This window comes from Lepidochelys olivacea, assembly GCF_965140295.1.
Source record: "Lepidochelys olivacea isolate rLepOli2 genome assembly, chromosome: 9".
Classification (NCBI taxonomy): Eukaryota; Metazoa; Chordata; order Testudines; family Cheloniidae; genus Lepidochelys; species Lepidochelys olivacea.
Genome location: NC_140419.1, coordinates 13,776,604 through 13,802,508, shown reverse-complemented (window position 1 = coordinate 13,802,508; position 25,905 = coordinate 13,776,604). Strand labels below are relative to the sequence as shown.

At 39.6% G+C, this 25,905-nt stretch overlaps 1 protein-coding gene across 4 annotated transcripts in view; it reads left to right on the top strand.

The window, feature by feature from the left end:
* Positions 1–25,905, top strand: part of NAALADL2 (N-acetylated alpha-linked acidic dipeptidase like 2) — a 901,057-nt gene that overhangs the window by 544,739 nt on the left and 330,413 nt on the right. For all 4 annotated transcript variants that reach the window (XM_084639864.1, XM_084639867.1, XM_084639865.1 and 1 more), the window contains one exon: positions 17,708–17,858. In XM_084639864.1, the coding sequence (XP_084495990.1) occupies positions 17,708–17,858 (151 nt within the window). The remainder of the gene's footprint in view (positions 1–17,707; positions 17,859–25,905) is intronic.

Sequence of the window (25,905 nt, the reverse complement as noted above, 5' to 3'; positions counted from 1 at the left end):
TTCAGTGGATCATCAGCACTATCCTCAATCTTTTTTCAGGTTTCAGAGTAACAGCCGTGTTAGTCTGTATTTGCAAAAAGAAAAGGAGTACTTGTGGCACCTTAGAGACTAACCAATTGAGCTGTAGCTCACGAAAGCTCATGCTCAAATAAATTGGTTAGTCTCTAAGGTGCCACAAGTACTCCTTTTCTTTTTGCGAATCTTTTTTCAGTCACTACTTCCTAGCATAGAGCCCCCATCCCATAATATGGACTACATTCTTTGTTCCTCGATGTATACCATCCACATTTAGCCATATTAAAATGCATATTTGCTTGTGCCCATCTTACCAAGCTATCTATATTGCCCTGTCAGTGACCTCCTCTTCATTATTTACCACTCTCCTCATTTTGGTGTCATCTGCAAACTTTATCAGTGATAATATTCTGTTTTCTTCCACGTCATTGATAAAAATTTTAAATAGCATACAGCAAAGAACCAATCCCTGTGGGATGCCCCTTAGAAACACACCAGCTCAATGATGATTCCTTGTTTACAATTATATTTTGAGGCCTGTCATTTAGCTAGTTTTAACCATTTAATATGGTCCATGTTAAGCTTATATCATTCTCGGGGTTTTTAATCGAAATGTCAAATGTCTTACTGAAATCTAAGTATATTACATAAATGCTATTACCTTTATCAACCAAATCTGTAGTCTCATTAAAAAAAAGATATCAAGTTAGTTTGACAGGATCTATTTTCCGTAAACCCACGTTGACTTGCATTAATCTGGGATGCAGGATCCTAAACTACACATAAACATAGTGTTCTGTTAAACTTATATTTACTATTACTTATTTAAGTCCAGTTGTTGTCTCTTATGCACACTGAGTAGTACTTTAGTCAACGGGACTATTCACAGAGTAAGGTATTACTAAAACATGAGTGTGATGACCGTCATCTTGGCTGATACACTGGTGATTGAACTGGGGGCCTCCAGAGCTAAAAGTATGAGCTGTTACAACTTGAGCTAAAAAACCAAGTCTCTGTAGCAACTCACATCCTGTGTGGATTGGATAGAGCAAGGCCTGTAATACACACTCAATAGTGGGTTACATAAGTAAAGGTATTGCAATCTGGTCCTTATTTAACATGTATTGATGACTTCTTGTGACTCACTGTTTCATTATTATTGATATGGTCAGTAGAAAACAATTTTTTGAAGAAATATCAAGACTTACAAACACCAAAAAATCTTCCAAACATTTTCCTAAACCCAGAATACTTCAGTAGGTGCCAAGGTGGTAACCTTCACATGAGACAAGACATCAGCTTATTCAGAAGAGTCTGTTGTTTGTATTTATGAGGTCCCTTTTGTGACCCTGCTTTTTGTCTTAAATATTTTGATAGTGATCTCTGTAAGCATATACACTGGTGCAAATATATCATGGCCAAACCCATAAGGCCATGTACTGCCCATTATCTATCAATAAGAGTTGTGTGCAAGGGTGGAGGGCATTTGTGGGCCAGAGATTACAGCTAGAAGGGTTTTTCACCTCTTTTAGCTTTCACAACTGAATCCACATTTCTGAAAGGTTTAACTAAAGCAGTTACTGACTGCAGCTGTTGACTTTCATTGAAGATTATGTGATTGGGCGTGTTCCTTGCCTTTGTGGCTCTCTATAGGAGGCCCTGAAGTTCCATTACATTCTGCCCAGGGAAGCAATGAAGTGACAGGAAAGGAGCAGCAAAGGTGGGTCCTCCTAGAGAGGCCTCACATAAGCAGCCAATCAGAGCCCAGCAGGCTCAGATAAAAGTAGCTGCTGGGGCTTAGCCAGTCCGTTCCTGGCTAGGACAAGGGAGGGAGTGGGGGGTATGATCTTCTGTGGCTGAGAGAGAAGAACCTGAGGATACTGACCCTGAGATAAGGCTGGAGATAAAAGTGACATAACTAAATGAAATGGGATGAAGTTAAGAAAGCGAAAATATAAGGTAATTATTAAAATTGCTTCCTAATTATTAAGCTGGGCAATTTTTTTAAGCAAAAAAAAAAAAAAATTCAGGGCACCAAACCCATTCACAAATTCAGATGGAATTCAGCAAACGTTTTGGCTGGAAAAGATTTTTTACTTTTTTTTTAAGTCATGACAGTTTGTTTCATCCATTTGAAAATTCTTTTCATTTCAAAATGGCATTTCCTTTTGAGATATAGCTGTCTTTTTTTAAAAAAAAAAAAAAAGGATAGAAAAACTATCCAAGACCAAAATCAAAGTAACTAGCTTCTTCCCCACTCCACCCCCCACTCCATTAAAAAAATATTTTGGATCAAAACCACCTGTAGTTAAACAAAACAAAAATCCCAAAATGAAACAGTTGTTTATCAATCCCAGTGTTTTTTTTTTTTTTTTCATTTTTTTCTCCTTTAGTTTTTTGTTTTGGCAAGGAAAAACAAAGCAGCTTCAGTTCAAAACTAAAGAATATTTTTTTTTTTTATTCAGCCGCCAAACAAACAGCATGGAGAATGGTGGAAGACCTCTTTTTAGGACACTTGTATTGAGACACTATAGAGCCTTTGAAATGAATTTGGCCGCTCAGATACCGTGGTGATGGACATAGTATAAGAACCTTGTAGATTAGAACAGAATCTGGAAACAAATGTTATCCCTGAGAGTTCTGGATCTGAAGTGCCTATGCAGTTGTAGAACCATGTAGATACACTGGAAATGTTTGTGTTCTCAACATTAAGCAACCGATCCCCTCTCTCCTACTCATACCACTGCTACCAGCAGACACACAATGTATGTATCTTTTTGGAAAATTCCATTTTTCCAACTAAGATAAAAGGACACATGGGTGTAATTCCTGTATTGATGGAACACTGTTGATAGCTTTATGAAATAGACTCCCCTTTAGCAATCTTTATATACTGTTTCAGTAGCAAAGCTAAAATTCATTGCCACTCACAGGGTGTATGGTCGGCAGCTTCAAGATCAGACACTCCACTGCTGGAAACTTCATCTCATTTGGGGCTAGGGACATGGCCAGGCTGCTGTGAGGGGATCCAATTGCCCCACATGCCATTGCCCTTTAATTTACCCTGGATTATGATTAAATTCTTCCAGTTTGCTAAATTTCAAAACATTGCCGTATGCAAATACTGTACTTCAGAAGAGCCATAAAAGTCTTATTTAGAAGGGGTTTTCCCTCACTCATATTCAGAGTTGCTTGGATAATGATAAGAATTTCCATGACAATTTTTGAAAGAAATGAAAAATGTTTTCAAAACTTTTCATGGAAATGTTGAGAGTTTTTATTGTTTTATCGAAAAACACAATTTTGTATATTGTTTCTGGCTTCTGAAAACTGAAATAAAAAGATTAGGGTGCTTTTCAGTTTTTTTAACCTGAAACTTCTTTTAAAATAACCTGAAAATGTTGATTTTGGAAAAAAGAACCATTTTTAATTGAAGAAATTTTTTCCAATTCTAGTTACATAGATTTGCTCCATAAATGGGTAGATAAACTATCAAACCAGTGTATCTTATTTTCAGGAGGAATTTGCTTTGAATATAGGTCTCTTTATCATATTTGGAGCATACCTTTACACAGTGAACTTCATCCTTCAGCATGTGAGGCTAGACTGTGAATGCACAAGAGGGAACACAAAATGCATGAGAAGCCTTCCCCTTACACATGCTCTGTGCAGCAGATAGCAACATTTCTTAGTCTTTGTCCTGGCTTAGTGTACAAACTGGGAGGGTTAAAACCAGCAGCAGAGCTAGAAGCCCCAAAGAAGACAGTGCTGTTGTGCTACCCTGGCGAGGGGAGAGAATCTGTGTCATCATGCCTCAGTGGGTCACAGCTGAGGATGCCAAATTCAGGACAAATTGCTGAGAAATTGGGCAGACTCACCTCAGACTGGTGATTCTCTCATTAGATTATACCAAACCAGTAGCAAAAGAAAACTTCTGTCTCAACACACTGGTTAACAAGAAGTCAAAAATACAGTCTCCTTAGGTATTCCAGCCCTTGACTCACCACCCAGACACAGCGCTCTGAAAATCAATTTAATCAAATATCTTCTAATCCCAAGAGATCAACCACTTAGCCAGGTCAGTATATAACCCAGATCTTACCCTATAATCACGCTGATGCCAATCCATGGGTAACTAAAACTAAAGGGTTAATCAAAGAAAAGAAAAAGAGAATTAACGGTTAATATATCGTACATACAAATAATTGCAAAGTTCGTATATCAGATTTATAACAGTGATTAAATAGACTGCTGGCTTGCAAAATCTCTCTGGTAACTTCCAAAAGATTGGAAAGTCCTCAGTCCATACTTCAAAATGCTTTTTGTTGTAAAGCCACAGTCCAGAGACTCGGGGCAAGAATGAGGCAAAATGGAGATAACGTAGGGTTTTTATATCCTCTGCCATCTGCTTGGAAATTTACCATTTCAAACAAAGCTCATAGCCCCTGTTTGTGGAAACTTACTGTTTCATGAGCATATCACATGTCCTTACATGGTTTGATGACTCACAGGGCAGCCATCTCCATATTCTTGCTGAGGTGTCCACAGGAAGGCTTACTGTGCAGGATGCGTTTCTTCTATGGCCAATTGTGAGAGCTAAGTGTCCATAGCTCTCTGGCCTTAATGTAAATTCAACCAAGGGGGTGTTACTCAGCAAACAATACATGTATAAGATACAAGTCCATGGCCAATATTCATAACTTCTGATAACAAAGATAAACATATTTTGTAAGCATATAAACAGGATAAATCACATTTAGCAAATAATAACTTTTCCATTGACACCTTACATGACATACTTTGTACGAGATTTGTTGAAGTTGTATAACAGTGCTAGCAACAATGATTAAAAATGGTCATATTCAATCATACAGCATCACAATCTGTCGTTCAGGTTTGTAGTGTGACAAACTTCATGACCAGTGCAGTTCATCACTGCAGGTATTGAAGGCCTTGGGTAAAATTGGATGGTGTTGTCCTGGTATTTTTTCTAACTTGTGCCCATCTGCCCAAGGCCTCTTCAGTGCTGTCACAGTCTAGCAGTATTGAGGCCATGCCTCCATTCCCCCGAGAAAGCCCTTGGCATGTTCCTTGTGCCAGCAACTCACACACGGCCCAGCACCTCCTGAAACTGCCATTAGGCGTGTCTGCACCACTTCCACTGGAAGTTATGGATTGATAGCCACAGTAGAGGCCGTAAAACATAGATAAGGCCTCCCCAGATTTTTTTTAAATATATATTTCACCAGGGTTATAAGTATCTCCTTATGTATCTTTGTTTGTCTGTTGTGTTGGTCACACTGTTTGGAATGGCTTATGACAGTGCGTGCCTAACTGTCAAAAACAGGGCAGACACCCCAAATTGGTGGTGTGTTCTGTAATTAGATTTCCCCAAGCCAATAACAAATGTGAAATCCTGGATCATTACAACAGTCTTACCATGGAGTCACAGACAGCCTCCTTAGACTGTCCTGTCTATCTTGCCACCCAGACAAACTGGACTTGGTGATAAATGGGCACTTACACCAAAAATCACACACACAAAAATTAAGTTGCTTCTAGTCCCAAGAGACCAGTCCCTTACACAAGATCAGTTGGTACCCTAGATCTCACACCAAAGACATCACCTGTAGCCAACCCTGTAATAAACTATCTAAAGGTTTATTAACTAGGAAAGAGAAATAAGAGAGTTATTTTCAGATTAAAGCAAGCAAACACTGGCGCACAAATGAGTTATCATCTAATCCCAATAATGACAAAGTTGTAGTGAGTGATCTGTCAATTCAAAGTGCCTTTCAGAGAAGACCCAGGGGTTATCCTTGGGGATGTCTGTCTCAGTTTAGAGTCTCTAATTCCCATGCCTGGGTTCACAAGTTCAGAGAAAACATTTTCAAAGTTATAAAGCAAAACCTACATATTTTCTTATAGCATGAAATACCCACATTACAAGTAAGTTTAATGCATGCATCAATTTACAAACATTTCATAGTTTCTTATAAGACTAATACCTGTTTTGAGCAAAACTAATATACACGTGAACTGGTCTGGTCTCCAGCTATGAGTCTGCCAGTTCTTAGCTAATGCCTGCAGCCTGGACCAGAGCTGGCATTTGGCCTGCCAGCGTTGTGTGCTCACTCAGTAGAGAGAGAAAATATTGGAAATAAATAGTCTAAAACTGAGTTATAAACAGCAGGCGGAATAATGCATTCATTATTTACAAGGAAATGCTATCAGAGTTTTGGAATGTTTCCTTTGTTTGCTTGTTGAAATGTTTAATGATATTTATTACACGCACAGTGCTCCACAACATGGTTACTTAAAATATATAGTATTTCATGGAGACTGAGGAATGCAATAGCAGTGTAAAAGATTTTGTGCCATATACTCATCAAATAATGTAAGCATTTTTTTCTGGATTGTAAGCAATTCAATTATTTGGTTTCTGAAATAAATTAAGTAAAGCGTATTGAGTCCAACCAGCCCTTGTTTCTGGGGAATTGTAGTTCAATTTCAATTTTAATTAGAATTGAACATTGTGGATTTCTTAGCACTGGTAAGCAAGTTCTGGCAATAAAATATGCACTCCGTTTGTATTAAAACTTCCTGAAATCTAGTGCAGGGAACTGGCAGTATAACTGGTTTATATTTAAACATCCAAGTATTCTATTGTAAAAATTTCCATTTTTAAAAACTGCTGTTGTGTAACAAATTACTTTTATTTTATACAACTGCAATCACGACAAGAACAGACAGTAAAAATATGGGACAAAATATTTAATTCTGTATAAGCTTGGTATTGTGTCATTGCGAGTGTGACCTTAGGAGTTTTGCCTGTATAAGGATTGCAGGAATGGGCCAAATTGCTTTTTGGTATCTAATGAGTTTAGAGATTGGGGGAGGGGGAAACAAACAAACAAAACAAAAAGCCCTGCCAGGGTAAAACCAGGGGAATCATAGAATATCAGGGTTGGAAGGGACCCCAGAAGGTCATCTAGTCCAACCCCCTGCTCAAAGCAGGGAGAAATATTATGCAAGGATCCCAGGGAACAGCACCCGGGAGCAGGCCATGGACTGAACTGTGACTGAGAATTAGAGTTTGGTCCCTGGTATCCTCTTGCTTCCTCCTCTGTGTAGGCTCAGTTGTCAAAACTCTGCTCACTTCTCACCCACCTTTGCTGGAGAGTGAGCAGCTATCCCATGCAGGCTGCTTTCCCATGCTTGATGCTGTGATAGATCCACAGTGCTGCTAGTCTGCACATGAGCTCCCAGTGCAATGCTGTGGCCAAAAGGATTAATGTGACCACAGTGGATATATAAACAGGGGAATCTCAAGTAGGAGTAGAGGGGTTATATTACTTCTCTATTTGGCACTGGTGCAACCTCTGCTGGAATACCATCTAGTTCTGGTGTCCACAGTTCAAGACAGAATTGGAGTTTAAAAGATCGGAAACCATGCCTTTGAGTGATATATTCTAGGAGCTAAGTCTGTTCATCTTAAAAAAAACCAGATGGTTAAGGGGTGACTAGATTACAGTCTATAAGCACCTACATGGGTTCTCTATTACTGGATTTTTTTTTTGAAAAAATATACTGTAGTTCAAACAGGGATTGAGTCAGGGAAGTTCTATGGCCTGTGCTATGCAGGAGATCAGACTGGATAATGACACTGATCCCTTCTGGCCTTATCATCTGTGAATTTATATATTTCTAACTGTCGTCCTTATGACGATAAATTCATCAAAGGTTGAACATTTTGTCATGATGCTTTGGCGTGGTAAGTAGTACCAACAAATTTCTGACTGTGTTTTATTAAGTTGTATAGTACTGTTCAGAATTATGCCAAGAATAATTTAAGTGATCACTCTGGTTACAGTGTGTATGGTAACACCCATTGTTTCATGTTCTCTATGTATATATATCTCCCCACTGTATTTTCCACTGAATGCATCCGATGAAGTGAGCTGTAGCTCACGAAAGCTTATGCTCAAATAAATTGGTTTGTCTCTAAGGTGCCACAAGTACTCCTTTTCTTTTTGCGAATGCAGACTAACACGGCTGCTACTCTGAAACCTGCCAAGAACAATGTTGTTTACTTCAAATTTAGTACATTTTCCACCTTGTTAAACTTTTGTGGGGAACAACCTGTCATTTATAAGATCAGTTACCCACATTTCCAGCTACTTGCAGTTTTAAGCACCTGGGTCCTTTTCCCACTCTTGTTTGTTCAATGTAGCTGTAGTGTCATTCATTAGACAAGGACAGTGTTTGAGCTGTAGAGCAAAGATATATTCTTTTCATCATCCCAGAGCACTCAGGCATTAAACTGGATATGTCACCCGTCTACTATACTATCTTAACACGACACCTTGGGGTGGATCAGTGAATGTATAAGCCTCCTGGGATACTATTTAACCAAACAATTCTCTTGAACTCTTCCCCCAGACATCTGTGATGGGAAATGTAGCAGCACGATTAAACATTCAATGTAGTGTTCAAAAATTAGATCAGAGCTAAAATGGACCTTTGCTACCTTATTTGTTAAAAACGTGGGCTAGAAGATTTATATAAAAATGTAGATGTGCGTACATCTTTTCCCTCTAGTCTCAACTGTGACCCTATAGCAGCTCATGGGTGCACTGTTTTATAGCAAATGAATAAGAGGGTGGTAGCATCCAATTAAATCTGCACTGTGCAAAGTTTTATTTTTCTCCCTGAGAAATTTGCTTTAGAAATTAAAAAGCAGGCTATCCATGAGGTCCTCGAACAGTTGAAATGGTGTTATCCTCCCAATTGATGGTGTTAGGCATTGCCAATTAGTAAAATAGAAGGGAATTGCTTGCAAGGCCTTATTAGTTTAATTGGGACTTGAACAGGAAAGAATAATTCACTAACAACTTGTAACCTGTCCAGCTAGTAAAGTAGGACCTCTGATTCATTAATGAACAACTCCTATTGCCCATTGCACTGTGGACTTACAAAATGCACCCGTTCAAACTGAGTCAGGTTATTTATTATGACCAATGCCACCTAGCCATGTTGCATAGAAGTGTAATTCTAATGCTAGGTCCTGATCCTGCAAACACTTATGCACATGCTTAATTGTAAACAAATGACTAGTCTCATTGACTTCCGTGGGACTATTTAACTATAAGCTCATGGGCACCGGGGTTAAGTTCTTGTAAGTTTCATGTGCTCGTATTACTACACGCACTACTGCTTTTCTCATTGAAAAACGTAGGAGGGGCTTGGGAAGCAGCTTTTTGCTTTAACAATTTATCAAACATTATACAGAGATGACTCATTCCTACATCGTTAAGATGCTCCCTTAATAAGGCCAATGCTCCCTTAATAAGGCCAATAAAAAACTAAACCCAAACTGTCAAAGGTAAATCCTATGATTGGATGGAAGTGTTTTCACAAACTTTGAGAGAAATAAAAACAAAAAAAAAAAAACCCCAAACAAACCAACCCAGAAAATCATTTTCAAAATATTTGGATTGTTTTTTTAAATATATTTGAATATTGAATTTTATAGTAATGACTATATTAGGTGAAAGGTGGAAACTTGGACCCACAGAGCCTGAAATGCCCCAAGATGATTAAAAAGCTCCACACTTAGGACTTTTAAAATTGAGTTTAATTAAAAATAACTTGCTTTTATTACATTTGCTAAATAAAATGACTTATCTCAGTATGAGGGTACTTTACCAGTAATAGGCATATTTTTTCCACACATTGATCATTGTTATACTTCTCCACTCACTATTAGGCCTCTTTACACTTGTCGAGTGGTGTAAAGGGGCCTTAATATAAATGAAAATCAGGATCTAAAGACACACAGGCACATTTTCTGTGTAAAAAGGGGTTGGATTTATATTAACTATACATTTTTGGTAATACAAAATAGTAGCATATGGCTAATATGAATGTTTAATGGAGACAGGGTCCTGTATTTGAAGGCAATTTCAGCATAAGATAGCATGCTGTGCTAAATGCCCTTTAGGAAATATAAGCTGTTTTAAATGACCCTGGCAGTATATTAATAATTAAAATATATAATAACCCAGGTAAAATGAAAAAAATTGAACACTAATCTGCTGCTAGAAAATGTACCATAGTTATTTTATAGTCATTATATTGTGATCACACACGGTGGGTTTGCATAATGTAACTGAGAGTGGAATATGACCCAGTAAGAAAAAGAAAAATGTCACTTGATTTGTGTTGTAGCTGAGATTGAGTAGTAAAAGTGATCTCTTACTTGAATGGGTACCCTCTTACGTTTAGTAAAATTGTACAGCTGAGTGTCATGTCTTCCCTTATCGTACAGTGAGTCAGAGACTTAGGATCTGATTCTCCACTGGCCTGCACCTTGTGCAACACTGGAAGCATGTTCCACTCACTTTGCACTCACTCTGTGCCAGCGTACATGACTGCACAAGGTACAGGGCAATGGAGGATCAGGGCCGGTGTATGGTATGTTTCCACCTTTCGAGAAGCAAGCAGGTAAAAATAGGGGTCACTCATGAAGACAGATAAGAGCCAACGCTTCGCTTTGCCCCGGCCTCATTTTTCCTTAGCCACTCTCCTAGAGACAGCAAAAGGAAAGAAGAGGAAAAAGGGAATAAAGATGACAGAAAAAGGATTAGAAGAAAGACAGATGAGAGTGTCAGATCAGATCTGAGAGCCAAGTCAAGACTCCTGTTGGGGGAGAATCTGATTCCATGCATCCTCTCCAGGTATCCTGGGGCAGTCACCAGGGTTTTCTAAGACTTTGGCCACTCGTCCTTGGCTATTTATTTACTCCCACTCCCCAAATCTTCAGGCTGGAAGAGGGAAAGTTGCAGTTGTAGGAAGGAAGGTGGAAGATGGTGTGAGAAAGGGTACATTAAATCAGAGTAAGGAGTACTTACATTTACACCCTTATTTCAACTCCTTGGTGTACAAGCTAAACCAACTTTGGTCTCCCTCACCCATTGATAGATCTGGTATAACTGGGCCTTACACAATCTGAGTTCAAGGGAGTCTAAGTTAGTGTGAAGGGTCTAATTTACATTACCTTAAGCATCACTTCTGATTTTCACCCCTAGTCTCTGATGTGTTGTAGGATTGCGGAAGAAAAGAAACTCTACAAGATAAAATAACTTACTGGTAATTATCTTTGTATTCTCTTCTTTGCTTTCCCATTCATATCTCCACCCTTTCATGTTTCACAACACATGGTCTCCCGTGGTGGACATTTTTTGTCATGTCCTTACTTCATGATACATGGGCTTGTCTTCACTGCAGAATTAAGTGTTGCTTCTAATTCAAGTCCCCACACACGCACACAAACACTTAACCTGAGTGTGGTGGTGCTTTTAACTTGAGTTGGCTTGCCTGTCAGGTGCTATAGGCCACAGATTGAATTGACAAAGCTTGTCAATTGCTAACACAACCTTTTGGTTGAACTTGAGACTCATTTTGCAGTGAGGCCATTCTCCTTTGAGCTAGGCTATCGTGAGAGGAGTTACCTTCAAGTGAAGATAACTCAAGTTAAGTCTGCTATGAAGTCATACCCATTCTTTACAGAATGTGAGAAGTGGTGAGTGCAGCAGCGTGAACTGTTTGGGGCAGGGATTTTTTTTTGTTTTGTTCTGTGTTGTGGAGCCCTGTTCCAGAACTGGAGTTTCTGGGCACTAGTGCAATATAAATAATAAATAAAATAATCTTACCTTCCTACATTTAAGCGTGTCCGTACTCATAATTGTATGTGGTGAGATTCTTTCGAATACGCCAGCAGTACTAAGTAGTACTAAAATAATTACATAGGCAAGAGGTCTTGTTTTTTTTCCCCAGAACAGCAGTCTGAATGATCACAGTGATGAAAGACCCTTCTCAGCATTTATAAACTGTGAAATGCACTTAAAAGTTAGTTTGTTGGTTTTTTAAAATTAAATTAGTGTTTGAGGTGTAAGGTTTGTGCTAGCCATTTTCTAGAAAAATGCCATCTTCTTTGACGCCAGAAATCTGCTATATAAGATTGTAAATTAATATGCAGTGCTTGAATATGTATCTTGTGTACTGTATCACATGAAAAATTCTTCCATTGGAAATACAAAATATTTAACAATAACAAAAGGGTTGCTTCTGATATTTATCCTGTAGAGCAGCAGTTCTCAAACAGGGGTCTGTGGACACCTGGGAGTCTGGGAGGGTGCTCCAGGGGGTCTGCAAGTCATGTCTGGGGCTACCAGCCCCACTGATCAACTCGTCCTCCTCCCTCTCAGTGCCTCCTGCATGCTGCTGAACAGCTCTTTCTGCAGCGGGCAGGAGGCACTGGGTGGGAGGGGGAGGAGCGGGGAGGGGACGTGCTTGGCGGAGGGGGCAGAAAGAGGCAGGAAGAGGAGGGGCAGGGGTGGAGCAGGGGCGAGAAGAGGTGGGGGTGGCAGTAGGGCCTTGGGCTGAGTGGGGTTAAGCACCCCCAGGGAAAATTAGAAGCTGGCTTGGGGGTCCATGAAAAATTTTAAATCAAAATGGGGATCCTCGGGTTGCTAAAGTTTGAGAACCGTTGCTGTAGAGCATAGAAATTGCAGGGGAGATGGGAATCAAGACATAAGGTGGCAAGGGGAGCAGGGGACAGGGAGGAGGACAGACAAACTGAGGCCTTGAAATTGCAACTGACTGTATGTACAGAGCCCTGCTAACTTCAGAGGGAATTCAGATGGACACAAAGACATGGTCATGAACAGTCTGTTGCAGATTTGGGGCTGGCATGAGTCTGGTCACACTTTATATTAAGGTTCGATTTATAATTAGGTTATTAAGAGTCAGTGATGATCAATAGCTCTTCTGATAAATGGTTTATCAATTGTTATCGTGCACAACAGTCAAAACATAACATCTTCTACTGATGTGCTCATCCATGCTACTCTTGACAGTGACATGCTTATAACATATTAACCCTTTATAAATCACTTCTAAGTGGAATCTTAATATAATGTGTGATTGAGAGTGAACTAAAGTGACCAGAGGTCAGGTGCCCATTGTGGTTTTATTTAGTTCAGTTTAGAACATGCCTGTGATGGGGGGTATAAATCCTGTGATGGGGGATATAAACCAGCGATAGAGGGGTTATAGAGCTGCTGTGGGCAAGGCTGGCCCCTCTGACCCTGTCCATCATATCAGGAATGAAATAAGGATATAAAAGCAGGCAGTTCCCAGTAGTTGCTGTGCAGCACAGAGAAAGACCAGATAGTGTCTCCACAGCTCCCAAGGAAGAATCCTGGAAGCCTTCAGGGGAACTGCTCTCAGGGAGGCCATTCACCAGCGCCCTCTCCCACTCTGTCCCCTGCCTACAAGGACACAATACCCAGGTATAGTGGCTGGGAGGACAGGTTTGCCAAGCCACAATGCTAGCTGTTAGACAGTTGGTACCACTACCCTCTACCCTGTTTGGGGTTAGGAAATCTGAGGCCATACTAAAGGGATTAGGGGAGTGGAAGGCAAGAGCCCCTCCCCTTCAAACCTAAGTGGACTATTTGACTTATTTGTATCACCGAGCCCCCTATTTGGGGAAATGGGGCAGGGGGAGAGAGGGTTTTTCAGTATCTGTACAATTCATCAGGATCCTGAGAATTGTGACAAAGCCACTATACCACATTCAAAAAGGTGTGCATCTGTTATCCTAAACTCCTTTGACAAAATTTAGAGACAATTCCATTAAAAGCCAGCAGTTATCCCACAATAAAACCTGCTCCTCTCTCCCCCCTGCAAAAAACAAACAAACAAACCCCCCCCCCCACCAAACCAAAACTTTTCCCAACACTTCCCTGTTCATGGATCAGCTTTCTCACTCTCCAAACACCTTTATAAAATGTTAGGCCTTTATTGCATCAACAGCCATATATTCTCTTAACTATGCGCTGTTGCCAACTTGCCAGTGAAAATCCGGGCTTGGCAGTAAGAACTCCTGGGTTTTATTCTGAATTCTGCCACTGACTTACTGTATGATTGGGGCAAGACGATTAAGGCCTAAAAGTGGGATTTTCAAGAGCTCTCAGTGTTAGCCCAACTCCTCTCCCAGCAATTAGGGCAACACTGAAAGATCCCAAATTAAAGGTCCAGCTTTTCTGTTTTTGTCAGAAAGTCTTGAGTCATGGAAACAGGAACTGTTTGCAGGAAAGGGTTGGTTTCCATAATCTCCCAAACTGAAAAAAAAATGAAAAGAAAATGTTTTTGAAATTGTTGAAACATCTTGTTTTGACATTTTCTAAATGAAAAGTTTCATTTTCTGGTTCAGAAAGACCCCCCCTCACCCCTCCAATAATGTCACTTACACAACATCCTCTTCTCTGTAACCATGGCAGCAGCAGCAGCTGTTGCATTGTGTGACTATGACTTATGTAGCCTTTCTTAATGAAACAGAAGAATTTAATATTGGAAAAATATTTTTTTAAAATGTAAAGTTTTTAAAATACGTTTGAAATAAATGAAATGACTTTGTACATGTTTACTGCCTTTTCTGTTTCTGTTATTATTTATTATAATAAATGGAGAGATGAAGGAAAAGATGAAACTGGAGAAGACTATGGGCACTGAGGAAAAGAGGCAATTGTGATTTTAAACACACTGTCAAACAACTTGGCTTTTAACGCTGCTTCTTTCTCTTCTCAATGATTCCCCACACCATTTATTATCTGGATGTCTGTCTGAAGATGGAAGTAAAAACAGGAGGCAGAACATTGCAATAGCTAACTGACGTGCCACTTTCTATTGTTGCTCATGCATGACATTTTAGGACTCTCACTCATGTTAACCCTTTAAAAACCACCTATTGTACTCCTTTAAAACCTGATTCTGCAAACTCTTACTCATATGAGTTGTCTTTACTCAAGCAGATAGTCCTCCTGTCTTCCACAGGTGACTTATTTGAGTAAGATTTGTAGGATGGACTATGATGTTACACAAACTACAGTAGAGTTGCACTTTTTACACAACATCTGAATTTGACCCCTGGTTTGGAAACAAGGACTAAGGACCTTATATCATTGCAAGCTTAGTACTTGGAAAGAAGGTCATTAGAATACAGCAGTATGCTGTAGCTAAGAGTGCACACTGGATTTTCCCATCTTTAAATAAAAGCAAAGATAGTTTTGAAGCTTGAGCCAAAGACAGAGTGTAATACCGTAGAAATAATAAAGCCATGCCACAAACAACTGTGCTAAAGTCCAACATTTAACAAAGAAAAAAGCCAAAAAATAAAATAAATAAATGTACCCAGAAAGAAGCGAAAGGGAAAAAAAGAAAAAGCATAGGGAAACAGACAGTGAACCACAAGATGGAGAAAAGTTACCATACTATAAGGTTTCAGTAACAAAGCCTAAAACAGGATGTTGCGGTCCAGAAAGCTAATATATTTGCAGTTACTCCTGACATCTTGTAATAGCCACTCAAAAGGTCATTGACAATGTGCAGTTAGAATGCAGGGCTCGCCTTAGAGGTGGGTAATCAGGGTAGTCACCAAATTGCTCAGCTGTTTTTTGTTTGTGTTTTGTTTTTACTCAGTGGGCACTAAAAACATTTTCCATCCTGAGGCCAAAACACAAAGGGCCAGTGTGAGGTCCCTGGAACAGATGTTTTAGAAATAGATCCAAATTGTGCATATTGAGTAATAATTTTGAACATTTATCTATTGTATATATTTTTGTTAATAAGAGAAATGGGGGTTGCACTTTTAAGAATGAGATGGGGGTACACTGAGTGAGCTAATTCAGAGTAGAGTGTTCAGTGTATGTAAAAAACAACGAGGAGTCCTTGTGGCACCTTACAGACTAACAAATGTATTTGAACATAAGCTTTCTTGGGCTAGAATCCACTTCATCAGATGCATGGAATGGAGGCTGGCCTGTAGCTGGGCACCGAGAAGGTCTCTATCTGCAAGAAGCTCTTAGAGCAGAAGTTTTGAGTTTCCAGAATAAACAGGGTTCTCTTTGAAAAGCTGAGCCTTGTGATTAAGAGTGCAACACCAGCTTTGGTGACACACTTCTCAAATGCTGGAGTGGCCTCAGACATAGTACAGGTTGATCGGTCCATTGCTGATATACAGGGCTGTGTGGGGAAAGATAACTACGTTTCCTGGAGAATTTCAATATGTTGAAATTTGATTTTTATTCCAGTTCAAAACAAAATCCCAACATTTCATAATTCTCTGTAAAAGCGAAAGCCTGAGGGTCCCCAGATCAGAGACCATCTGCATGGATAGCTGCCTTGAAGCTACAGACTCTGAGAACCCTGGCGTTCCTAGCGCCAGGATAGTTCAACTGGCTGGCTGACCCCAAGCTGTGGATCCTGTAAGTCCAGGGTCCTCAGCAGTGCAGCTGGTGAGCTGGCAGGAAAGAAGGCAGGTTTCCAAAGTTGTCTTGTTTCTAGACAAATTTAACTGAAATTGAACCATCTCTGCAGACTGTTTTGATTTCAATGAATTTGCAAATTCCAAAGACGATCTGTTTTGTCAACTTTTTTTTCTGACCAGCTATATTGATATGCTCCCATGACTTTTCCCAGGGTAGTTTCCTCTTTCCGTCATCTGCCATTTCACCTGTCAGAAAAACAACCCAGTAAACCCCATCTTATAGAGAGGCATGTCAATCTTCCTATTTGCAGAGCAGGTATTGGGATGGAGCTTGTAGCTGTGGTCCACTTCTGAGGCCTCACACTGATTAGCTGAACCCGCGCCCTTCACCCACATCAGATATCCACTTGGTGCTGTTGCCAGAAGTCAGGTTGCCCTGCTTTTTCAAAAATCCAAGTAGGATCATTCCTCAACCAGCCACCCAATGCACCAACAGACGGGACTGTGTCACCTGATGACGTGCTGGATTATAGAGGAGCTCCTTGTTACATTTTTAACAGCCCATTATTGATTTAGTGCTACTGAAGGAATCTAGAATCTGAATTTCTAGAGTAAATTAATAGAGACAGTTTTAGTGGAGGCCTGATTTATCTGGGCAGAAACAAATCTGTTTACATTGCAATGCCTACATATTGGCCACTGGAAGACATTTCCCCCCCTTTAAATGAAAGCTTGAAATTTGCAGCATGTTGCATCATGCTACAGTACTTTGGAGAGACTAAAAAGTATGAGCAACATTTTATTTTTCTGAACCAGCATTCCCCACCCCCCAAGTTTTCAATATTAACTGTCAGTTTATATATCACTCCTAAGTGCACATAGTATAAACCTCTTAAAATATAAGCAACAATGAAATCTAATTTTAAAAATGAAGGGATTATTTTATCTACTCCAGTTATTTAAAATAGGACATATAATTGACAAGGCCCCAATTAAGCTATGTGCATCAGCATTTGACTAACTTCTAAATGACTGCTCGTGTGCTTAAGGTGAGCCGTGTACTTTCATACCTTTCTGAATCGGGGCCTAACTGATGTAGTTACAACACAATACTTTGCAAAATTTAGATGGACTTTAGGTTGATATTGTCAGATCAATTCATTTCATGTGCTGTATAATTTATGTTTAAATGAGAGCTTATTTTTGCTGTTATGCTTGGAAAATGTCTTTTAGGTAAATGTAGGGAAACAGAGTTAAATTACTTTGTTTTTCTTTTCTTCTTTTTTGAATGTAGAAGTTACTGTATTGTGGTGTCAAAGCGTTTTGTTAATAGTCACCTTTGTTTCTCTGTTTCCTCAGCTTTCTCTGTTAGAAGAGGCGGGGTTTGGAGGCGTTCTTCTTTATGTTGATCCTTGCGATTTACCAAAGACTCAAAATCTTAGTGATAAAGCATTCATGGTTTCTCTAAACAATGGAGGAGACCCATCGACACCTGGTTATCCCAGTATTGGTAAGTACTATTTGAGTAATGTCCAGTTAAATGGCATTTTAAATTTGATTGTGAATAATACATGAGCTGAAACAATAAGCCCAATCCTGGTCTCAGGTACAAACCCTGAGTAAAAGGGCTTTGCGCAGAGGAGCAATATGGTTGAAGGGATAAATCCACACTCATAACCTAAATGTAGGCTATAGAATTGTGCAACTGGCATCCAAAGGCTACTGCAGACTCTTGGTAGGAGTAGCTGGACTACACACCTCCTTATGCTGGCTTTTGTCAGTACATTCACACTCTACCATTAACCCAAGTAGAGAACCACTGTACAACAATTCTCTTCACAGCTCAATGGTTTGTGTTGAATTGGGCTCTCCAGGATCAGTCCCCCACGAATGAAGCAATTTCCATTACATACTGGGCTTTGTGCTCCCATGTTGTGGATGGTGGGGGCAGTTGGCTATAGATGTAAGTGCAGTGTAATCAGAAAAGGTTATAGCAATGATCTCTTGTACAATCTTTGCCAATAACACTTTCATATGATATATGTTCTACTTGCCTAGTTTCAATTCTGCCAGAACAGACCTGGTCATTTCAGCTAATGAACTGCTTTGTTAAGTGATAGGAAGGCAAATGCATTTTTTTTAAATATCTGAAGTTAAAAAAAGACGTTAATTAAACATAAATGTTAGTGTGCCACAGCAATGGTTTTGAAAATAATTTCTACCTGCAGCACATCAGATTATATGTTCTATTTAAAATCTTTGTTCTAGCAGTTCAGTGAACATGTGTTCTGCCTGTCTGCTATCTATTCAGCTTTACAACCTCCTTTAATATCTAGCTAGATGGAAAAAAGTATTAAGAATCATGCTATGAGTTTGTGACAAGGCCTCATTAAGAATGTTTGGTCCAGTTACTAACACAGACATCTAACGGCTGACTCGAATTGGCACTAAATCAGCTGAGGCAATGCTGAGATGTTTCATGACTAGAATGGCAGAAAATAGAAATATTGGCCTAGTTGTCAGAGAAGGGTGTTAACTATTCACATCATGAAATGCCTTGACAGTTCAATGGGAAAGGAATTGCACATTTTCTCAGTGTCTCACTATACCTGACCTAGACCTGCCATGGGAACTACAGAAGTAAATGTAGCACTCTTCGAGCTTTATTCTTAATCATTTCATGAAGCCCTGTGAAGAGTGGTCTGTTTATCAGTCTGGCTGACTGCATAACATTTTATTTACCCTACATGAAAAATAAAGTTAATTACGACTGATACGCTGACAGTAGGATGCCGGGTTATTGTCTAAACCTTCTTTGTTGTTTTGCTGACAGTTACACTAAATGCTTTTTTGGGTTGTGTAGATTCCAATCTCTAGTTTCAGGGGGGAAATACAAGAGAAAAAGCTGATAACCTTGACAGAGGAACAGAGAGAATTAAGTAGGTTGATGGTTTGTGCTAGAACCTTAATGTATCTTGCACCTGTTTTAAAGTCTCTAAACGTCATTCAACAGGCTATCATGTGTCTAAAGTATATGTGATAATCTGGATGCAATGGTGCACTGAAGGGATTCTGAGGAGAACTCCTGGGATCCTCTTGTTAAAGCTGTGTCACCAAGTGGTGGAGCAAGTTGGAATGATTTCTCTGTCTCTGATGGTTTTCACACTTCTCTAAAGGCCAATAAATCACCCTGGCCAGAGTTAACTCGTGTTTGGGCTGTATACAAATAAGTCGGAAAAGCAAACGTTTTACCTTTGTGATATCACATGGCAGGTATTTAAAAAAAAAATCTTGGGGACAAATACTCAGGGTTGTCCAAATGCTTATCCCTCTTCCCTGCAAGCACATATCCCCCTGGTCAATTGAGTTTATCACAGACTACAGGTGGGGATTTTTGTGGAATCCCATGCTTAAAATATTGGCAGTACATCGTTGTCTGGAGGATACCATCTGCACTTTACACTCTCCCCTTGGCAATGGATAAACTGTTACCATTACTGTCTTGGGATAAGTGTAATCCATAACACACATGAGATAGATCAGAAAAGGAATGGTCTTTGATGAAAACATCAAAATCTGTAAAGGAAAAAGAGGATGGGGATTTTAATTTAATTTGTCATTGAAAATTGGTGAATCTTACAACACACTTTATCTTGTTTTAGTAGGAAACCTGTAGACCCATGAGTGATCCAAAGGTAATATTTTTTTAAGCAATCTTTGCACGTAACACCTGTCACTGTACTAACTGACATGGGTGCAAAGTTAATAAATGTCCTAGTAAGATCTACATAATATGTACAGTGAGCAGATACTCAGCTTCTTTCTGTTTATAGTGAATCTTCTTTTCTTACCCCCCAAATAAATTTCTCCATGGCCTCTAAATTAGAGCTGAATTAATATTTGTTTTTTAAATTAATATTATTGTTTTATTATTTTATTTTATTTCGAGGCTGAACTGGCAAAAAATGGTGTGTTTTAAATTGAAAGTGGATTTTCTTATTTGTTTGTTGTTGTTTTTTGCCAAAAGGATCAAATGAAACATTTTGTTCAATCCAAAAATATATTTTTTTTTCATTTGAGATCATATTTGGGGATTTCCCAACTCTCTCCCATTGTGTGTGTGTGTGTGGTTTTAGAAAATATTTGCTAAATTTCTAAATGAAATACTGTTTTGAAACAAAAAATTTGAAATATTTTGTTTCAAAATGGCTGAAAGTAATCCTTTTGACCTGTTCTTAAACCAAAACTGCTCACCAAATTTGGACCGAATTTGTGAAAAGTTTGTGTTCCAGAAATACATTTTTGATAGTTTACTATTTGTGGGGAAGAAAGTTGTTCCAGCTCTACCCAGAATAATACAGTGGTTAATTTTTCTTTAGAATCATTTTTTGAAGTCAATTACCACTTTTAATAGGATTTATATAATTGATTATACTAGACTTCTGGGCTCTCAGAAAATTCCAGCTCAAATCCTGCTCTTTTATGGAGATGGAGACAAAATGCAGAGCTTCAGTATGTGGATTAATTTAGGATGTACCAATGACAATATGCTGGGTGAGGGATGAATGTGCCTCTTACCTGTAAGTGGCACAATCCATTTAGCTTCCTGTAAAGGGCAACCAACGCAGCTTGGCAAGGAGTTGTCCAGGTGCTCCTCTATAAAGATAACTACTGCCTTGTTTGCCTCTTTTGGGCCCTTTACTAGGTCCTTCACTTCTAATCTGACATTGTTAATCTTGGTTCTCCTGCTTCTCCACCATGGCAGCCATGGGATAATCCTCTGGGCCTTTGTCAGCCTCTGTCCTCTCTGCCTGGTTTTGATTTTCAAGGACAGTCTCTTTCTCTGGAACCTTTCTTCGAGTCTACATTGTGTCACTCTTGAATTGGACGGGTTCAATGCTTGGGACTTGGATTTAAGAATCGGGGGCTAAGGAACCCTGCAGTAGAAGAAACGTGAGATCTAGGGAGCTGAGAGGGCTCTGGGGACATCAATAGGCAGGAGGGGGACCAGAGGACCTGCATTACAGAGAAGTATGATGAGTTTCCCTTCTCATTTTTTGCATTTTGACTTTTTGAATGCTGTACTTTCTCTTGCCCAGCTTGCTATGCCAGAGATATGTTTGGTTTTGCTATTGCTGTACTTTAGAGTCATTTCAAGCCAAATCTGTCTTCAGACAGAAAAATGGCTCAGTAAACGAAGATACGGACAGAACCTATTTGTCAATTTTAGTATGTAAATAGTAAAGTGTCCTCGGTATGAGCAGTAAGAACCCTGTGCCTGAGATAAGGCACTCAGTAATAGAATTCCTATCTATGCAGTGGAGGAATGGAAATTATATCATGAAGAATCCTTCAGAAAGCATGATAGAAACTGCTATCAGTTTTAAATGCTGAAATATAACAGCTCAGTTGAATAAAATCCTACTATATTGAGAGGAGTATCCAGTGTAATGTTCTTTTCAAGAATTTCACACAAAAATTATAGCACTAAAAAAAATACATATAAACAGTTGAGAAGTGTTCTGTGCTTCAGATCCCGGTGCACAGCTAGTCATCTGAGCCATAAAACAGGTGTGGGAGAGAAATCAGTTATAATAAAGCACAAGGCTTTTTGTGTGTGTCCGTGTCCCCGTGCATGTGGGGCTAGACTGTGATGTAGACGACTCTGTGAAGATATGTAAGGGGAATTAATACTCACCACCTCTTATACTCTGCATGAACAGAGCTGGCCAGACACTTTAACTCCTGTTCCATGGGTAACACTGTCATAAATATAAAGGGAAGGGTAAATCCCTTTAAAATCCCTCCTGGCCAGAGGAAAACTCCTCTCACCTCTAAAGGGTTAAGAAGCTAAAGGTAACCTCGCTGGCACCTGACCAAAATGACCAATGAGGAGACAAGATACTTTCAAAAGCTGGGAGGAGGGAGAGAAACAAAGGGTCTGTGTCTGTGTATATGCTGCTTTTTGTCGGGGATAGACCAGGAATGGAGTCTTAGAACTTTTAGTAAGTAATCTAGCTAGGTACGTGTTAGATTATGATTTCTTTAAATGGCTGAGAAAAGAATTGTGCTGAATAGAATAACTATTTCTGTCTGTGTATCTTTTTTGTAACTTAAGGTTTTGCCTAGAGGGATTCTCTATGTTTTGAATCTAATTACCCTGTAAGGTATTTACCATCCTGATCTTACAGAGGTGACCCTTTTCTTTTTACTGTTTCTTCTATTAAAATGTTTCTTTTCAAGAACTGAATGCTTTTTTTTCTGTTGTTCTTAAGATCCAAGGGTCTGGGTCTGTAGTCACCTAGGCAAACTGGTGAGGCTTTTTAGCAAACCTTGTCCAGGAAGCAGGGTGCAAGGTTTTGGAAGTATTTGGGGGGAAAGATGTTTCCAAACAGCTCTTCCCCAGTAACCAGTATTTGTTTGGTGATGGTAGCGGCCAATCCAAGGACAAAGGGTGGAATATTTTGTACCTTGGGGAAGTTTTGACCTAAGCTGGTAAAGATAAGCTTAGGAGGTTTTCATGCAGGTCCCCACATCTGTACCCTAGCGTTCAGAGTGGGGGAGGAACCTTGACAAACACCAATATTTTTTTAAAAAAAAAGTCATTCCAAAAATCAAATGAAACATGAAAGTCTGAAATTCCCCACAGAACAGGAATTCCAAAACTTCATTTAGGAAAACTCAGCATGACATTTAATTTTGACCTTTTTCTAAACATTTTTGAGGCTTCTTCTGTTCTGTCCAGGACCCTGGCAGCCTGCCATGTGGGAAGCTCGGCAGCACAGGGAACCTCAGAGCCAGGAATTCTGAGGAGCTGAGAGCTTTGGCTCTGGGACAATTTACCTGGCAGGCTGCGGACAAGGTAGGAGCCGGGACTTCCAGACTCTTGGCTTCTCATCAGCACACCAGGAGGGCTGCTAAGAGCCAGGTTGGTGAGCTGACATAGAATCATAGAATATCAGGGTTGGAAGGGACCTCAGGAGGTCATCTAGTCCATCCCCCTGCTCAAAGCAGGACCAATCCCCAATTTTTGCCCCAGATCCCTAAATGGCCCCTCAAGGATTGAACTCACAACCCTGGGTTTAGCAGGCCATTGCTCAAACCACTGAGCTATTCCTCCCCCCGATAGGATTATACCGTGCATGGTTCCATCAGAAAGCTGCTCGGTTTCTGTCAGAATTTTATAGAAATCAACACCTTCCTCGGAATGTTTCAGTTTTGATGAATGAGCATTTTCTGACAGAGAAATGTTCTTCTGGAAAATTCTGACCGGCTCTCTTCAGAGAAATTTCAATGTTAATGATGGTGGTTTTCCTGTTGTTATTTTGTAAATGCATTTTGGACACTTATCATGTAGTAGGAATTGGGTAGTAGCAACCAAATCATTGTGAATAGATAACTCAACGGCATGGTTTACAGAGATGTTTATTACTGAAATATCACACAGTATATCTTCATTGCTCACATTCTTTTAGTACCTGCCCTTGTACCATACAAGCAGCAAGGGAAAGTAATTAAATTTAAGCAGAGTGACATCTTCCAAACAAAGATATAAAGCAGGTGTTTAAATGTATGAGATCAAATCCTGTACTCCTCAAACAGTACATAGATAAAACATTCACTGAATTCAAGGATTGCATCATTTGGGTCATGGAGAGGAAGGATGGTGTGAGCAGATGACATCCACACCCTGCTCCAAACAGAGTCCACACAGCTTGTTGCCAATCAAAACTGACCTATTCAGAAAAGGAACTCAAAATAAAACTGTATAACAGGGTTGGGTTTTCAGGCAGATACTGTCAGTCAAGTACAGATAGAGTTGTGGCTTGAGCACAGGACTTGGAATCACGGTTTCTGGATTTCACCTGGCATTGGTCACTGTCAGAAGACAGGATACTGGGCTAGAAGGACCATTTTTCTGATCCAGTATGGCCATTCTTATGTTCTTAATTGTTTCTCTGCCCTGGCCTGTGTGACCTTAAGAAGACACTTCTTTTTCTTAATCTGTAATAGAGGAAAAATGTGGGTAATCACAGAATTGTCATGCATAAAAACTTGCCAATTGTGTTTTAGATAGCTTCATCTCTGTGCTTGCAGTATTTTTAGAGAACGTTGCAAATACCAAGGTTAAGATACTTTAGGTATGTAAGGGACAGATTCTCTCTAATCTTTATAAGGGTGCACAATTGGAGGGGAGGAAGTACGGGGCCTCTATCCATTATTGTCACCTACATAAATCATGGACAGAATTCTGGCCTGAAGGCTTCTAAAGGATCCCCCTGAGATGATCCTTCCTTTTTTATGTGTTACATTATATGCAATTTGCACAATCTAGCTCTCGGGTACATTTTTAAGAGTTACTATTTATTTTACTACTTTGCCTCCCAGTGGTACTGCAAGACATTGTTCATTGATTTAAAAGCTCTTTGAGATGGTCAGATGCTATGTAAGTGATAAATATTATTAATTATTAATAATAAATCCCCTCTCTATTTTTTCCTTTCACAGCTGTTATGTCAAAATTTATTGAAAGCTGCCTTAACTTGCTCTTACCATTACAATAAAAAGCCATTTTCCCAGAAATTCCTCTACTCCAGCCCATAAGGTATCTTAGCACTATTCACAGGAGCCTCTTTGTCTAAAATACTGTGTAAGAACATACAAATAGCCATACTGTGTCAAACCTATGGTCCATCTAGCTCAGTATCCTGTCTTCTGACAGTGGCCAGTACCAGATGCTTCAGAGGGAATGAACAGAACAGGGCAAATTATCAAGTGATCCATCCCCTGTCATCTGGTCCCAGCTTTGGGCAGTCAGAGGTTTAGTGACACCCAGAGCATGGGGTTGCATCCCTGACCATCGCGGCCAACAGCCACTGATGGACATACCCCCCACGAACTTGTTCAATTCTTTTTTGAAGCCAGTTATACTTTGGCCTTCACAACATCCCCTTGCAACAAGTTCCACAGGTTGATTGTGTGTTGTAAGAATATTTCCCTATGTTTGTTTTCAACATACTGCCTATTAATTTCATTAGGTGAAATGGTTCTTGTGTTCTGTGAAGGGGTAATAACACTTCCTTATTCAATTTCTCCACACCATTCATAATTTTGTAGACCTCTATCACATCTCCCTTTAGTCCTCTTTTTTTTTAAATGAACAATCCCACTTTATTTTTTAATCTCTCCTCATATGGAAGGTGTTCCATACCCCTAATCATTTTCATTGACCTGTGTACTTTTCCCAATTCTTATTTCACCTTTTTTGAGGTGGGTTGACCAGAACTACCTTCAGTATTCAAGGTGTGGGCAAAGCATGGATTTATATAGTGGCATTATGATACGTTCTGTCTTATTATCTGGCTCTTTCCTAATGGTTCCTAGCATTCTGTTAGCTTTCTGACTACTGCTGCACGTTGAGCAGATGTTTTCAGAGAACTATCCACGATGACTCCAAGATCTTTCACATTTAGTGACACTCCCCCCAAGCCTGACCTATTATATATTTTGTACCTTGGTATTACCGTGTCCTATTGATTATCATCATTCCACCAAGT